Source organism: Crinia signifera, chromosome 6, assembly GCF_055691185.1.
Source record: "Crinia signifera chromosome 6, ASM5569118v1, whole genome shotgun sequence".
In the NCBI taxonomy this organism is placed as follows: domain Eukaryota; kingdom Metazoa; phylum Chordata; class Amphibia; order Anura; family Myobatrachidae; genus Crinia; species Crinia signifera.
Genome location: NC_139222.1, coordinates 160,989,448 through 161,007,468, shown reverse-complemented (window position 1 = coordinate 161,007,468; position 18,021 = coordinate 160,989,448). Strand labels below are relative to the sequence as shown.

The window sequence follows — 18,021 nt, the reverse complement described above, 5'->3', positions numbered from 1 at the left end:
ACTTGATGGGGGAAATTTACGAGGATTGAAGTTCTATTTCACATGGTATGTTGCTATGGGCAACCAATCAGAGTGTACTTAATTTAGAACATCCTAGAAGATAATAGCTAGTATCTGCTTGACCTAGCAACATCCCATGTGAAATAGAACTCCCATCTTCCTAAATTTCCCCCATTATTACCATATTTAATATAAGTTTAGGACTTGCCGAGCGCTATTATGGAGAGACAATCTGTCTCTCTCTCTCTCTCTCTCTCTCTCTCTCTCTCTCTCTCTCTCTCTCTCTCTCTCTATATCTATATATATATATATATATATATATATATATATATATAATTAGTCACTCGCCGATGTTTTATTCATCTGCGTTTGCCAGAGGCTTTCTGGGCATTTCTATTAATAAAGTACATAAAGTAAGTAATCATGTCATCTTGCTTCCATTAGTGTCAGAAGCTCTAGTAAGCTGGTTCCCTGTCCACATCACACATTGGGAGTGATTCAGGTTGGTTTGTAAAAGCAAACTCTTTTTTTTTTTTTATCTGACAAAACCATGTGCACTGCAGGTGGGGCTGATGTAACATATGCAGAGAGAGTTAGATTTGGGTGGGGGTGTGTTCAAACTGTCATCTATATTTCAGTGTAAATATGAAGCAGACAGTATTTACTCTGCACAAAAACAAAATAACTCACCCAATTCTAACTCTCTGCACATGTTACATCTGCCCCACCTGCAGAGAGAGTTTGCTTTTCCGAACCAGCCAGAATGCCCCCGTTGCCCTGTTTCTTATGTTTTATTGCAGACACAGTGTATGGTTCACATAATGCTGTAGTTAGGACAATGGCTCTTTTTCTTAAGGTGTGTACACACGGTCAACATGCCGTGCGATGCGAGTCCCGATGCGATCTGATCGCATCGGGACTTGCATCACACGGCATGAAGGAGAGGAGAGGACAGTACCAATACCTGTCACCAGGTGCCTGGCAGGGTGCTGCGACTTTCAGGGCCGCGGCACAGCAAGAGCTTCCCCCCTGCCGCCCCCCATGCATATATCAGAGGCCACACCCCCCGCCCTCCTCTATACGGTGGACTTCCTGGACCGGGTCACTGCGCTGCAGCCCCAGGAGAAGCGGCCGCCGGAGCTATGTGAGTAAAGGCACAAAGACTATATAGTGCAGATCTGCACTATATAGTCTTGCCTGCCCTCACTATGTCGCTGCCGATTTGTGCTCACTCGGGAGCGCGCATCGGGCTCGTTAGCCCTAAAAAGTACACAATCGGCATGTGATATGGCTTCCGATGTGCACTATATCTGCAACATCGGAAGCCATATTGTGCCCGTGTGTACACACCATTACTGTTTCATTGCTACGACATTTAAGGCAAATATATTTAATCAATTAAGCTCCTGTAGTTCAAAGCAGTTAGATTCCTTCTGCCAGTGACCTTTGAAGTCCCAGATGCACCTTGAAATGTCACCTTTTGGGCAAAGAATTGAGCATGGAATTATCCCAAGTAATCTAGTGCCGCTATATACAGCTATTGGGGTACTCTGTGACCTATTGGTACCAAATTAAGGCCCTTTGGATGTCCTCAGTCAAAATGCTCTTAGAGATGTTGCATAATGCACCCCTTTGTATTGAAAGAACATAAGTCACAACATCATGTACAAAGTAAGACGATAAGTCATTACAATTTGTAATGAAAATAATGTTGTCGTATTTTCTCCTAATGCATGTTAAGCCCAGCCACCGCTTTTGTTTTATTTATCCCGTGACTACTGGGTCTAAATTCAACCCTGTTCATTATTTTGCTTCAATTACTGTCAAATATTCATATAATTGTTATAGACTGATCTGGCTTACAGAAGTGAATTGGTTAAAATAATGGGTGGGGGATAACGGTACATTGCAGTGTGCACATCACGTGGGTGTGCAGAAACAATCACATCAGTATGAAACCAATAGCCTCATATCACTCCTGTCTGCTTCGCCATGCAGTTTTAAGTGGTATTATCCCTGATCTATTCTCAGTGGTGTTTCTTCCATTTCCCATACTCTTATGTCATGAAGAGGTCAGAAGTGTATGCACGGGTCACGCTTCTGTTTTCAGTAATGGACAAAATGCATATTTCACCCACAGTCATTTTTTTTTTTCTGCACACCGTTTCTGTAGAGATGCTTATATTCAGCCTATAAAGAGTGTCTGGCACTTATTTGTTTGCATGTTGAGAGTTCTAAAATGCAGTTATTTAAAGCTTTTGTTCTTGCAGAGTATAATTTTTCATTTGAGTGCTGAGCGAATTAGTCAACATAGGTGTGGAAATTGGCAAGCAAACATTTTTATTCAGCATAATAACCTGTAGTTTTGAAATATAATCTTTATTTACACTTTTATTTGAATTTATATCGCAAATCTGAGCAATGCTGGTATTTTTAGCAGATATTGGCACTCAGAGGGTTAAGCAGCACCCCACACACACACACACACACACACACACACACACACACACACACACACACACACACACACACTCACTCACTCTTCTAATTTAGGGGTAGATTTATTAAGCTCGGTGAAGTGATAAACTGTCTGGTTTTTATCACAGGCCAATCAGCTCCTACCTGTGAAGTTACAGGCTTGATTTGAAATATGACAGGTGGGAGCTGATTGACCGGTGATAAAAACCAGACAGTTTATCACTTCACCGAGCTTAATAAATATACCCCTCAGTATATAAATACCAGGGGACTTTTTAATAAACAAATATAGCTGTATTTTGAGTGTAGTGGTTTAGGGAATATATAGAGAATTTGACAGCAGATAACCCTCTCTAGTCTGAAACTTTTATAAATTCAACCCTATTTGTTCATAAGGTCTTTTGTAAGGATATTCTTATAGCTTATACCGCCTCTGATGGGAGGCTTTTCCACTTATCCACTACCCTTTATGTGATGTCATTTTTCCTCACATTCTATTGAACCTACCTCCCTCCAAACAGCACCATAACTAGGTGTGTGCTAGCAGTGCCTTGCCCACAATGCGTCTGCACAGTGGCCACACGGCTGGCACACATCTAGCCTGCAGCAGGTGTGACACTGACAGTCCGCACTGCACTTTGCAGCTGGCGAATCAGTTCAGTCACTGTGCCGCCTTCCGAGCAAAGCGCCAAGTCTAGGACACAGGGAGCACTGAGCTGATGTTGATCGGTGCTCCCTCTCTGTGTTCAGACTCAAGGCTTTGCTTCTGTGTCGTAGACTCAAGGCTTTGCTTCTGTGTCGTAGACTCAAGGCTTTGCTTCTGTGTCGTAGACTCAAGGCTTTGCTTCTGTGTCGTAGACTCAAGGCTTTGCTTCTGTGTCGTAGACTCAAGGCTTTGCTTCTGTGTCGTAGACTCAAGGCTTTGCTTCTGTGTCGTAGACTCAAGGCTTTGCTTCTGTGTCGTAGACTCAAGGCTTTGCTTCTGTGTCGTAGACTCAAGGCTTTGCTTCTGTGTCGTAGACTCAAGGCTTTGCTTCTGTGTCGTAGACTCAAGGCTTTGCTTCTGTGTCGTAGACTCAAGGCTTTGCTTCTGTGTCGTAGACTCAAGGCTTTGCTTCTGTGTCGTAGACTCAAGGCTTTGCTTCTGTGTCGTAGACTCAAGGCTTTGCTTCTGTGTCGTAGACTCAAGGCTTTGCTTCTGTGTCGTAGACTCAAGGCTTTGCTTCTGTGTCGTAGACTCAAGGCTTTGCTTCTGTGTCGTAGACTCAAGGCTTTGCTTCTGTGTCGTAGACTCAAGGCTTTGCTTCTGTGTCGTAGACTCAAGGCTTTGCTTCTGTGTCGTAGACTCAAGGCTTTGCTTCTGTGTCGTAGACTCAAGGCTTTGCTTCTGTGTCCTAGACTCAAGGCTTTGCTTCTGTGTCCTAGACTCAAGGCTTTGCTTCTGTGTCCTAGACTCAAGGCTTTGCTTCTGTGTCCTAGACTCAAGGCTCTGCTGGGCAGGCAGTGCTCTGAGGATCTGCCACCTGGGGAACACGGTGCAGCACTGAGTGTATGCGCTGTAACGCTTTGTAACTAGGACAGTTTGGCAAGCAGCAGTGGGCACTGGTAAGTGACCCAATGGTGACATGGCTGAAAGGGGGGGAAGGGGGACACTACCCTACTCCTGTGGGTATTGAAGGCATAAGCATCACTAGTTCTGTGGGCATGATGTGCATAAGGGGAGATACTCCTGTGGATATTATGTACCTGGTGTGTCTACATATACCTGGCACAATGTGTGCACAGTTTCTAGTTATGGCACTGCCTCCACACACAATTTTTGAAATAACTTTCAGAGAAAGGGTAGTAGATAAGGGGAATTTGCATAAGAATGTCCTCGCAAAGATCATTAAACACTATATAATATTATTTAACATTATGCACGATAGTGACATCATTAATTATATAATCATGTATATCCTCTACTGCAGGCATGGCCAAACTATGGCCCTCCAGCTGTTGTTAAACTAAAAGTCCCATCACGCCTTGCCACAGTTTTGCTATTAGGGAATGCTAAAACCATGGCAAGGCATGCTGGGATATGTAGTTTCACAACAGCTGGCGTGCCACAGTTTGGCCAGGCCTGGTCTGAGTACAGATTACATCATTAACGACCCCCCTCTGTTGTCTGAACAATGACGGCATACTCCAGGAGGCTGCTGAACAATATTGTACAGTGTGCATGCACTATATCGTTTGGCGTAGGCAGTGTAAGGGGAAAATTGTTAATGATGTAATCTGTTATTGACATTTTACAGCAAAATTTAATACAAAGTAATTTTGTTATTGTGCCATAATTCTTTGGATATTACTTTCATAACTGATCATTAATGCCTATTTTTTCCATGCTGCCACTTTAGTTTATTTCCTATTACTGATGTAACAAGAACTGTGGCACTATACATAAAGGACTACTTAAGACATTGTGGCTGATTGATAGAGTAGCTGAAATGTCCTTGCAGTGTTTGATCCATGCCATCCTATGCAGTGCTTTATAGATAGGGAATTAAACAACTACCTAACTGTAACATTTACACAGCATAAAGCACACCCTAGGAATGAGAATCCTGATGGAAAAAGCTTGGGTTCTACAGAGCAGCTGTTTGTGGATTGTATGAGGTTTGTTACAATTGTCTGTTTCAATGTAGAGTGTTCCATGTGGTTCTGTAGTGTCATGTCAGAGAGAAGGTGCAGGGAGTATACTCCCCTTTGATGCAGTTTGTCTGCATTGTGTCCTAGGAGTATTCTGGCAAGCAGCCCATAACTCCAGCTAGAGCAGCGCTAACATTTTCACACCACAGAAATTGATTCTATTACTAATGCAGTCAGCAGTTCCAGAGAGAACCAGTCAAAGAATGAAACACAACTCACCTTTTGTTAAATGCCCAAATTGCTTTTTGTTTAACAAGCCATTGTCCGTGCTGCATTGTAGATCACATTAGCAGATGCTAGTGATCTCTGTGCTGTATGGAAAAAAAACCCCTTAGGATTCTCTCCCTAAGGGACAGTGTGGTTTACTGACAGTCATGCTTTATTTATTATCAGTTATTTATAAAGTGCATACATATTCCGCAGCGTTTTACAGAGAGTATTTGGCCATTCACATCATTCCCTGCCCCAATGTTGGTAACAGTCTATATTCCCTTCAACAGGCATGTCCAAACTATAGCCCTGCAGATGTTGTGAAACTACATGTTCCATCATGCCTTGCCACAGTTTTGTTATAAGGAAATGCTGGAGGGCCACAGTTTGGACATGCCTGCCCTACAACATTTGCATATATACACATAGTGATCCTTTTAGGATCAGGGCATGGCAGCGCCGGGGTACGGGGGCATCATGAGAGAGAGGTCAGGGCCGGGCCAGCTGACACCACTATTCTAACATAAGCTATTCTAACAGGGCGCTGGTAGAGGGGCAGGGTGCATTTTGCCCTTGAAAGATCAGGCAGGGCTGCTAAAAGTCTAGTGTGAACAGTATATGCATTTACACTAGGATTCATGTTGCTGGGAGCCAATTAACCTACCAGTATATTTTTGAATTGTGGGAGGAAACCGTAGTACCTGGATGAAACCCACGCAAGCACAGGGAGAATATACAAACTCCACACAGTTAGGGCGTAAGGTGGGCTTTGAACCCATGGCCTCAGTGCTGTGGGGCAGTAATGTTAACAATTTCACTGTCCATGTTTCCCTGTGTTGTACAGTTTACTGTCCCTTCTCTAGTTTCTAGTTTTACTCGCCTATGAGTAAAAAAAAAACTCTCCAATTTTATAGTTTAACAAAGGCATGGTATATGTTACTCAAAATGTTAGTACATAAACTGTATCCCATGAACTTTTAGATTATTTTCAATTGGTTTTCAGTAGGATATCGTCCAGATGATGGCCTGCTGTGGTAGCTGCTGCCAGTGGGGACATTTAACACAAACATAGATGGGATATTTGTCCTGCCTGTCCCAGGTGGTAAGCAGCAATGTGTTTTACATCAGTCGCTCTACTACCCGGACGCCACATTTGGCTTCGTTTCTCCTCTAAGCCTACCCCCAGACTCCCATTGGCTAGAATCATAGGAGTCTGGAGGTGGGCTTATATGGACAATCTGAATGGACTCCTGGGCAGCAGCAGCTCAGTGAAGCACAGTGGCACTACTTAACCATATATTACATACATTACATGTATACAGTATTTGTGAACCCTTTGAATGTCAAGTGAATTTAACAAAATAGGTGTGAAAATTGCCATGCAAACCTTTTTACTCTTATCTTGTATAGGAAATATAATCTTTTTTTTACACAACTTTTTTTATTTATTTTTTATTTATATAACAAATGTGAGCACTGCTGAAATTTTTAACGGATATTTTGAACATATCTCACAGATGTTGGCACTCAGAGTTAGACTCCGCCTTCCCCCCCCTCCATGGAATGTGTGATCTGCACTGCATCCCGCAGGTAGCAGCCACCACTGGTTGCCTTGATTCTCATTGCAATTAGGAGTGGATTTCTGGAAATGAGCAGAGCAGCGTTTGCCATCTGGTTCTCCCGGACACTGTCATTAACCCTTTGAGTTCCAACGTTGCTGTGTGCGCTCTTCAAAATATCCGCTAAAAATGCCAGCATCGCTCATGACTGTTCTTTTAGTATAAATACAAATACAGCCAAGTCAATTAATTGAAGTTTAGTTAAATATCGTGAAAGCTCACTTTCACAAATGGACTACAGGTATGTATCACAACTGAGAGCCACCATCTGGATGAAATCCTATGCAAAACCAATTGAAAGTAAAATGTATTGCATGCACTTAGATTATATACTAAAACTTGCCTTTTTTGTTAACCTGTGCATTATTGTGACTCGCCCTGTATTACTATATTATTTGTTAATGATAAGTTGAATGATAATTTTAATTGTCCATATGAACATCTTCATGCAAATGTATTGCTATAGCGGTGCCTTCTATGCATAATACAAGATACGTTTGAGAAATGTTTTTTTGCCCCAAATAATTGATCCGTGTAGTGCTATTTATTTATTTACAGTTTCTTATATAGCGCAGCATATTCCGTTGCGCTATACAATTGGAAACAATGGTGATTAAACTGTGTAGAAACAAACCAACATGGAGGTAGGAGGGTCCTGCTCGCAACCTTACAATCCATAGGCATAATAGGAGGGATACATAAGGATAGAATTCCATAGCATGGCAGTCCCACCAGGTTATAGGACAGTCCTGATGGGATGCAATTATATATGAATGCTACATAGTATACTAGCTTTTGGGATATTGTAGCTATTGGTTACATTACTTAATTATAATCTATAAATACTGCATTTACCTGAGCCGCAAAATTCTTATTTCTTGTAGTTAAAACTGGAGGATCGGTCATTGGTGCCCAGAGATGTTGTTCGTCGCGTGAGTTCGAAGGTGGGTAACCGAACTTTTATTACATGTCTCCTGCTCAGTGTCGGGCTTCCTCTGATTACCTTGATTTATTGTGATCTTTTATAGGACAGTCAGTGTGGCACTGTTATAGATGTGAACATAGACTGCATGGTGAAAGTGGTGGGAACCAACTGCTTCCTTCATCCTGTCAACAGCAAGGAACTGCAGCATATATGGGTGAGATGTCCATAAATTCTATCTTGATCACATTTCATCTTCAAACTGCCTAGCAAGAAATGCCAGTTAAAGGGCCCCATACATCAGCAATTAATTGTGACAATTTTCAGATATGGAGATGATTGCCACAATTAATTTTAGATGTGTGGGCTCCCCCTTTTGGCAATCCCAATCAAAATCGCCAATCGATTGCTTAATCAGGTTTTTAAACATGCTTAATAATCTGGTATTATCTGCAGATCTTTTTTATATGTGTGGGCATTCCCAATTCGTCTTCTTCATCTATTTACATTATGAACAGCTGAAATGACAATCGATTGGGGCAATTTCCAGATATGAAGATGCAATCTTTAGTTGAAAAAATCTGCCGATCACTGAAATAAATCTGTAATGTGTGGGCAAAGTCAGATAGATTGTAAAATCCATTTATCTGGCCCAAAAATCCCAATATCTGGAAATCCATAAATTGTGATTGCTGATGTATGGGGCCCTACATAAGCTATCTCTCTATGGCCGTATTTAGAATTCTGAAATTGTAATCTATACTGTATGTTGCACCATCTTCTTTTTCACATGATGTGGTAGACTGGTTTATTTATTCATTTATTAACAGTTTCTTATATAGCGCATACATATTCCACAGCGCTTTACAGAGAATATTTGAACATTCACCTCAGTCCCTGCCCCAGTGAGCTTACAATCTATATTCCCTACCACACATGTGCACACAGACATTCTAGGGTTAATTTTGTTGGGAGCCAATTAACCTACCAATATATTTTTGGATTGTGGGAGGAAACCCACACAAGTACGGGGAGAATATACAAACTTCGCACAGTTACAGCCATGATGGTGGGAGAGGCTGAGGTGGGGGCTGTTCCTGGAAGAGCTGACAAACTATTCTCTGTAGAGGTGAGTGGCACAGCCCGATCACACGACCTCTGAGACCGGCTGTCGGCTCAACTATAGAAAGGCGCTCAATATAACATTTAAAAGGGGCAGGGCAAATTAATAAGACTTAAAAAAAAAAAATGGGCCTGTTTAAAAATGAAGGTTGAATATTTACAGTATACGGAGTCTAACCTCTAGTATTTCCTTTTTCAGCCTATCATGTACGGGGATTACATTGCTTATGACTGCTGGCTTGGGAAAGTTTATGACCTCAAAAACCAGGTTATACTGAAGCTGTCTAATGGAGCCAGGTACACTTATCCTATCTAGTGTATAGAGCAGGCATTCCCAACCTCAGTTCTCACTAATGGGGCCCATACACTTGTAGTGTATTGGGACAATCCCCACCCCGATACATTGACCGTCACAATGTGGGATTGGCGATTATTAAAACCATGTATAATACATCTGCAATGGTTGCTACATCTATTTGTGGGAGAGATGGATCTAGCCTAGTTTTCAGCTATTGGTATATTGCTCATGTTCGTGATTTGTCCTATTATCCTTTAAAAAAAAAAATGCTTAATGTTCCTATCTGCCAAAGGATCACCGATCATCAATAAACACAAATCAAGGTATTGAGCCTGTAGATGTATGGTCCCCTTACTATTGCAGGTTTTTTGTGATATTCATCCTGCACAGGTGGTTAAATTAGCATAACTGAGGTACTCCTAAAGACAATTGTGCTCAAGCAGAGCTATCTACGACCTGGATTGTTAGTGCGCTTTGGGGACAGAGGTTGGCAATGCCTGGTATATGGAGAATGCCCTATTGTAACTAGCACAGAACCATGCTAATTGTTGTGGTGTAATACTAAGGATACATTTTCACATTGTGCATGCCTGTTCACCATCTCTTCTTCCCATACTCCTGCTGCAGGTGTTCCATGAGCACAGAAGATTCTTCTAAACTATACGATGTCTGTCCCCATGCCAGTGACTCGGTAATTATCTGATGCATGGAATGCAGTAAAGTCTAATGGTACCAAATCTTCACAGCCAGTTCTGAGTGAAAGCTAGTTTGAATTTTAAGCAGGACTTAAGGGTCTGATTCTGAGTTGGGAGTTAAACAAAAAGAGCAATTAACTGCAAACCATGTTAAATTATACCTTTTATTTTGCATGCATTGTAAATCCTGTCCATGTAGCCTAAAATGTTGCACTGCTATTTTTAGGCAGCAATTTAAACTTTAGATTGGGCACACCCCTCCCAAATCTTACACATGTTTCATCTGTCCTACCTGCAGTGTATAATGGTTTTTCTTTTATGATCTCCATGGTAGCCATGACACTGGGATAATACCCTCCTCCTAGTTAAGGATATTTTTCTGGGACCGCCCACCTTAGGTATAATAGTCCCCTCCTCCTTCTCCCCTGTGCCTTTTTCTCCTGTCTCCGTTCTAGTCAGGACAGAGTAGGGTTGTTAATTTTATTTCAAGCAGGGTTACCTCTATCCAGCAGGAGCTGGCTGTGGTGGAATCCTGGGGAGAAGAGTGTGGCCTTTTAAGAGATTTCTGCCTCCTTGCATTTAAAAAGTTACCTGCCATAAAGTTATTACCCTGGCAATGATTACCTGGGTAATGAGTGCCTGGGTTAAAGGCCAAATTTAAAGCCTGAATAGACTGCATACTGCCTGTGTTACATTGCATAGTGTCAGCCTGTGTTACCCAGCAAGATGGATCTGCCTTCTCTCCATAAGCTGGATAATGCCCCTGTGAGTTAAGCCCTTTGGTTTCATGGGCATTAGAATTTAGATGTTTAGATACTTGGTTAGGTGCAGTTTCTTTTAGTGTGCCTTCTTCTCTGGTTCATAAGAGGACAGCAAAAATGAAATACCTATCCAATACATGTATGGGATGTGACAAGATATTTGTTGTGCTGAAAAGTAAACTTTCTTTGCGGATTGTGAAACTGCTCAGGTTAAGCTGACTGAGAAAGTGGAACAATCACACATACTTAAAAACCTTATGGATTGGTTGAAACAGTCCTTTGTGTCTAAAGAGGAATTTCTTCAGATGCATTATACCAAGAAGTCCAGATCCCAAGCAGGCTTTAGTGATGGAGAGGGACCCTCAGATGAATTGGAGTATGTTGAAGACCATTTCACAGCAGTGTTGCAGCGATGCCGCTGATTGCTTGAGAGAGCACTCAGCGGCCGGCCTATCTTTTGAAATTTTCTCTCAAATTCTGCCGCCATTGTCTGCAGTGTCTGCTCAGCAATTTCCGGACACTGTGGACTGCCCACCCTGCTGTGACGCTGCACCCACACCCCCCAGGTGCTAAATGCTGCCCAGACCCCACACAGGCCTTAAATGTTTAGTTCTAGTGTTAGTGTAAATGCCACTAGTGCAGTTGCCCTTTGTACTCACATTTCCATATAGCCTATATGACTTGACAGTAGCCTTTAAAACGGCTGCATGTTCCAAGCATTGAAGCTTAGTGGCATGGACTTTATAATGGAATGGCACAATTAGGTGTGATGTGAAAGCAGTAACCGGCTACACATCCTACAATTCAATTTGAAATGTTTCAAGCAACTCCTCTCATTGAGAGACTGCAGGGCTCAAACAACGACATCTCTACTAGATTCCAGATCTCCTCTACTTTGGTAATCTGCAAATGGCACTGCTAGGTATATGATTTAAATGGGTCTAGTAATGATGTTCTCAATAGTCTACAGAAACCACTGTGACCAAAAGCATACCGTTAATTAGCATTTCATTCTTCGGGTGCTTTGCACACTGCTGTAACATAGTTAGCAATTTTGTCATGTTCATATTAAATCTTTGCATTAATATGGAGACGGTGAGCCTGACCACTGTGTGTACAAGGCAGAAACCCAAGACCTCATGTTTTGTTCTTGCAATATTTAATGCTTTTGGGGATGACTTCTACTTTAGTCACATTCTGCTGTATGTTAGTTGTGTAGAATGTATTGTTTATGCTTATGTGGCTTTCTTTTTATCAAAAGGGTTTATTTTTTGATGACTCTTACGGGTTCTATCCTGGCCAATTGCTTATTGGACCGTCCAAAGTGTTTTCAAATGTGCAGTGGCTGTCTGGGGTGAAACCAGTTCTGAGTGCTAAGAGCAAGTTCCGCGTGGGTGTTGAAGAGGTAAGCAACATGTAGGATATTTTGACTTTTATGGCAGTATTTATTTCCACTGTCAAAACTACCTCTACCACCTACCCTGCTTGGTGCTGCTTGCTTTGTTTCATCTCTGTGTCCTTCATTGTTCTGGCTGTTTACTAATGTACACCTTTTCCCTACCACATCCTCCATTCTTTGTCATCTTACTATATCCTTCTGTTATGCTCCATCCAGGTACAAGTAACTGAATTGAGAGTAACCTGGATAACAAAAAGCTTTTGTCTTGGGGGTACAGACTCGATGGACCCACCATCCTCTGTTATAACCCAAGAATATTTGCACAAGTGAGTAATCCACTAGTAGGTTTTTAGTATGAATACTACTCTTAAGATGGCCTCTCCCTACCTCTTTTTTTGGTCACGTCAGTGGCGTAACGAGTGACTTTATTAACAAGTGTGGTAATCTGTTGCCCTTCGGTACAATCTTCTGTTTGCAGTAGCTTTGCATATAAATATTGCCTACACAGTCCTGTTTCATTAAACATTTACAGCAGTTTGAGGGAACAAAATGACAGGGAAGGTGGTCACCTGGACCCTCCTAGTAGTTTTCATTTATTAATCACATTCTCACTATATCCCCGATAACACTCTTTGCAGAGTACTCTAATACTATATAGCTGGAAAAAAATTATATTTCAAACCACTTTGTGAAATTCTTTACTCTGCACCTCTCCCCTTTTAAATATTCATTCAAATGTTCTCAAACCTATATTGTCCATGTTGGTACAGTGACTGTTTCTATTTAAACACCAGATCTTTCCAACCTACTAATCACTATTTTGGGTGTATACAAATTGCGTATTGATGTCGCGCTTCGCTGTTTGACTGCTGTAATCTTGAAATGTATTGCTTCATTGGTCCTATTTACCCCAATACTAATGACAAACCTTGGCTTTGTTGGTCTGAATATGTGGAAATTCATGTCTGTCATCTTGAATTGAATGGCGATGTCTCTTCTTTAGAAGCTGTGGAGTTTTTATGTATTGGTAACTTTTATGTATTGAACTGTGTTTAACTTAACTTTGGTTGTGGTACCACTTTAGATAACTGTACAAAGATCATTGTTGGTTGTCAGATTTCAGTGCTGATTGTGTTTCTAACTTTTTGTCTCAGGGTAAAGCGGATGGGCTCATTTGACCACACACAGAGGCAACTGGGAGAGCGATTCCTATATATCTTTCCAAACATGGTGGAACCTACTAGAGTCTTGTGTGAAAGCCTTGAGAAAAGCTGCCTTCTCGGGGCAGTGACTGGCACAAAAAAGGTATATTTAGCACATGCTAAAATTTCATTGTCTCGGGCAGATGTATTAATCCTTAACAAGAGATAAATGCAAGGGTGATAAAGAGAGTTAAACGTCCAGCCAATCACCTGCTAACTGCCATGTTACAGGCTGTGTTTGAAAAAAGTCAGTAAGGAGCTGATTGGCTGGACATTTATCTCTATCACCCTTGCAATTATCTCTTGTTAAGGCTTAATACATCTGCCCCACTATTAGAAGTGCTAATGCAATATAAACATCCCCCTTCCTCCAGCATGATGATTTGTGTTCTAGAGTTGTGGTGTTTAGTTTTGCTGTAAATATAAGGTGTTTTTTGCTTTCACGCATTGCACCTAATCACCTAAAGTGTTGCATAGAGAGGTTTTCTTCACTCTCAATCCTCCATACCTGTGATGGAAAACCTGAAGACCTCAAGGGCCATACCCATAATCTCATAATGAAGATAAAAACATTTATTCCACTTTTTACACTGATTTTAGCCTGGTTGTATCTGGAAGTTTGTACCTGGGTGCGACCCAGCTTGTGACACCCTTTGCACTGGTGCCCCTATCTGGCATATTGCCAGGTGGGTGATGTCACCAGAGACTGGTCCTGAGCCGCTCCTGCAAGAATTGATGATCTCCCAGCATCAGCCGTATCATTGCTGTGAACAGGTCCTGGGTACCATGTTACCCATTTACCCTGCACCACAAGCTGGGTTGAATCCGTGTTTAACCCTGCTAGCTGCCCGTGTTGAAATGCTGGGTCGCTTGACCTGGGTAATTTCGGTGCACATTCATGTGCGATAACACGGGATATTTATATCCGTGTAAAAGGGGTATTAATGTAAGACAAGGACCCTGCATGTTCTCAGATAAGATGCCTCATACACTTCAGAGTTTCCCACATGCCGTATAGGCTTTAAATACCTCTGCCCACTGATTACTCCTGATTATTATTCCTATTAAGTAGTTGTGTATTTATTTTTTAGAATCGTAGAGAATGGAATATACATCAGGCTATCGTGTAATGGTGTGTACACATGGTACAATTTAGCATACGATTTTGATTATATAGTCAAAATCTCATCAGGATTGCACAGGTTTTTTTATCCTTGCGAGCCCGATGCGTGCTACTGTACAGCACAAATGAAAGCCAGATACACATGGCTGCATTGGCTATAGAGTACAGATCTGTACTATACAGTCAATATTGCTGGTGTGTCTTCTGGCTTGCCGTGCGATTTGAGCCCGATCTGATTGAATAGCACGGCCGTCGACCATGTGTACACACCATAACTGTCTGAAATTGTGGCATGGACAATATTACCTTCTCCTCCATTAGCCTGCTACCGTTCTCGAGAAACGATTAAGATATTGAGTGGCAGGTTGGGATCACTGAAGCCAGTGTTTTCACCACCATCAGTAATGGTCTGCTGTCTACATGAACGCCACACTATGCAGCATTCAGACAACTGGAAAAAAAATCAGAACTGTTCACTTGCCCCACCTACAGTGCTGCCAATCACGGTCTAATCCTGCAGCATGAAGAGCCAACCTATTTTTAGATCCATCAGCTGTGTTCACATGCATGTCGCTGGTACATGCTGGCCGACAGACCATTGATATAAATTGAACAGTCAATATATCAGCCAGTATGTACACAGCATTACAGTCCAGGTTTTAGTGACTGCCCTGCATGGGTACAGGTGACTGAGTGCCTCAGTATTTTGTTCTGAAACTTGGATGTTAAGTGGCCAAGATTGGGAATGCCTGCTCTAGAACGCATACAATTATGATTTATATTAAACCTTTAGTAAATGTATAAAATAACTTAACTATTCCAATTTGGGACTGTTTACACTAGAGACATTTAAGGGGGGACGTGCTCAACATGTACAAATATATCAAGGGCCAATATAAGGAACTGTCGAGCACCCTTTTTACTGCAAGGAAGGAGTCTAGGGCACGGGGGCATGAGTTTAGATTGGAAGAAAGAAGATTTTGTTCCCTTAGAAGGAAAATTTTCTTTACGGTCAGAGCAGTCAAACGATGGAACTCTCTTCCTGGAGAGGTGGTTTCGGCTGACACAAATACGTTTAAAATAAGGTTGGACAAACATTTATTGGTTAAAAACATCCAAGGGTACTAATAAGAATCATAAGCTGTCTTTAAAAATATCAGAATATACTATATAACAAAGGATAAGCTATTAAAACCTAGGTTAAACTCAATGGACGCAAGTCTTTATTCAGTCTTATCTACTATGTATCTATGTAACTATATTGAACGTGATGGCATTTGAAATGCAGTTGTAAACCTGGCTGACCTTTTTTCTTTGCAGCAAATGGACAAGTTACAGGAAAAGCAAATTGTAAAGATTATCGTATGCACCCAAGAGCCTTCTAAGCCAGCAGAATTGCTAAAAAGAAACTCTGCCAATTCTCTAGTACCTGAGGAGACTGAGAAAAGCGCAGTGCCAGATGATGAAAATACCCATGGCAAAGAGTTGAGGAAAGTGCAAAGCTCTGATGAGTGTTGTGCCCAAGACCAGTTGCTAGGCAACGTTCGGGAGATGTTCCATGACTTACCACTTCAGGCCAGCGAACAGGACGCAGATGATGAGGCTGCAGAGGACACCGATGACACAAGCTCTGTGACCTCTTCTGCCAGCTCTACAACATCCTCAAAAAGTGGCAGTGGGACTGGGCGTAAGAAGAGCATACCTCTGTCTATACGAAACCTAAAGAGAAAGCACAAAAAGAAGAAAAAGAGCAAAGTGTACAGAGAGTTTAAAACTGGGGACAGGTTTGTAAGTGGGGACACCCCGTAACCTTTACCCACATTCCCTCTAGAAGAGTTGCTTAGTTATCTTTATTTTTCCTGTGCAGCGGGATTTCATTTGATAGAACATTACATTAATAAATCTTCATATGGGAGGCTGGCAGATAAAATTGTCAGATTATAGTAGGACCATGATCAAATATAATGTTTTGCTTCTATTTTTTTTTTTTTTTTTTTTATTGTATCCCAGCCTCCTCCCCCAACCCTCATCTTGATTAATGTATGTATATGCAGTACAGCTGTGTGATTGCGAAGACCCTTCCAGTTGGTGAATGAGGTTCACATACAAAATGTGTGTGAAAGGGGGGGGTTGTGGAGTGGCACGGCCCAATGGGAGTGGGTACTGCAGATAAACGTAATATATATTGATGTCCACTAAGAATAATCTTGCATTCTTCTTTTTAAAATGCAAGTCTATTCTTAGTTAACATCAATATATATTGCTTTTAAAAAGAAAAAATCCACTAGCAGTATTCTCACTATTGATCCCACACAGTCAAATGTATCTCCCCGTTATAGAGTAAATGTAACTTTCTTTATTTAAACTAGAAGGCTACAAACAAAACTGTGCTAAGTGGTGACATATATATATATATACATACAGAAAAGTCCGGTCAGTATCGTGCGCTCTCTGGTTTTTTCTTCTATATAGATATATATATATATATATATATATATATATATATATATATATATATATATATATATATATATATATATATATATATATATATATATATATATATATATATATATATATATACATACATACATACATACATACATACATACATACATACATACATACATACATACATACAGTTCGGTCCTTTGTGCTTGTGCAGGACCCGTACTGCCCATGTGCAGTATAAGTCTACAATGTCTGCAGCAGAAAGACTGTAGACTGTCAGTGATTGACAGTCTGCAGTTTGGCGCCAATGCTACACAAGAGGTTGAATTCCTGGTTTCTTGGTAGGAATTTCAGCAGCTGGCCTGCATGACCCCATCATGCATGTCTATCCTATGATTCTCTCTTGGAGTCTGTTAAATTATATTTTATAGGCATTAGACCTTTAAGTGGTGGACTGTAAGCATAGGTTTTATTGTGTGCAGATTCTAATTTGATAGGTGCATTGTGGGTGGTAAGCTCAGGTTCAAAAATATAATTTGGGCCTCCCACCTCCACCCCAACCGACGTTAACAATATGTAACATGAGAGTGGGTGACCGGGAGAGGCAGGGCGAAGCAGTGTGTGACGGGAAGAGGGTGCCAGTTGCAGCAGTGGGCCCCTTATGCTGTGTACACAAGGTGAGATTTGACTTTAGATTTTTAGCGCGTCCCCGTCCCCTTTCGCACTGTTCCCCCGGGTCCCCGCCGGCTTGTCGGCGGTTACCCGTGGTCACCACCGCCATCAGGTGCAATTGCGATAGATATTCAATTGAGATGCGAAAGCACATGGGAGCGCCTCTTGCATCGCACGATAAGAACCTGCGATGCGCATGTTTTCATGCAATTCGTCGCAATTGCATGAAAACAGGCCATAGCGCACTAGTGCATGGGGGGCCTTAAATTCTCATTCTTCACTTTTGTTCCTAACACAGGGTCATATGTTACAGATTGAACCTATGTATCCTGCAGGCTGTGGGCAAACCTATGTCTCCTCTGCCTGCCATCTAACTTT

General features: G+C 41.6%; 1 protein-coding gene across 1 annotated transcript in view; it reads left to right on the top strand.

Annotated features, from left to right (window-relative positions):
* UBE2O (ubiquitin conjugating enzyme E2 O) overlaps nt 1-18,021 on the top strand; it is a 45,528-nt gene that overhangs the window by 880 nt on the left and 26,627 nt on the right. The window contains exons 2-9 of the mRNA XM_083147831.1: nt 7,883-7,942; nt 8,027-8,137; nt 9,242-9,339; nt 9,968-10,031; nt 12,058-12,201; nt 12,412-12,521; nt 13,350-13,500; nt 15,841-16,304. Coding sequence (XP_083003957.1) covers nt 7,883-7,942; nt 8,027-8,137; nt 9,242-9,339; nt 9,968-10,031; nt 12,058-12,201; nt 12,412-12,521; nt 13,350-13,500; nt 15,841-16,304 — 1,202 coding nt within the window. The remainder of the gene's footprint in view (nt 1-7,882; nt 7,943-8,026; nt 8,138-9,241; nt 9,340-9,967; nt 10,032-12,057; nt 12,202-12,411; nt 12,522-13,349; nt 13,501-15,840; nt 16,305-18,021) is intronic.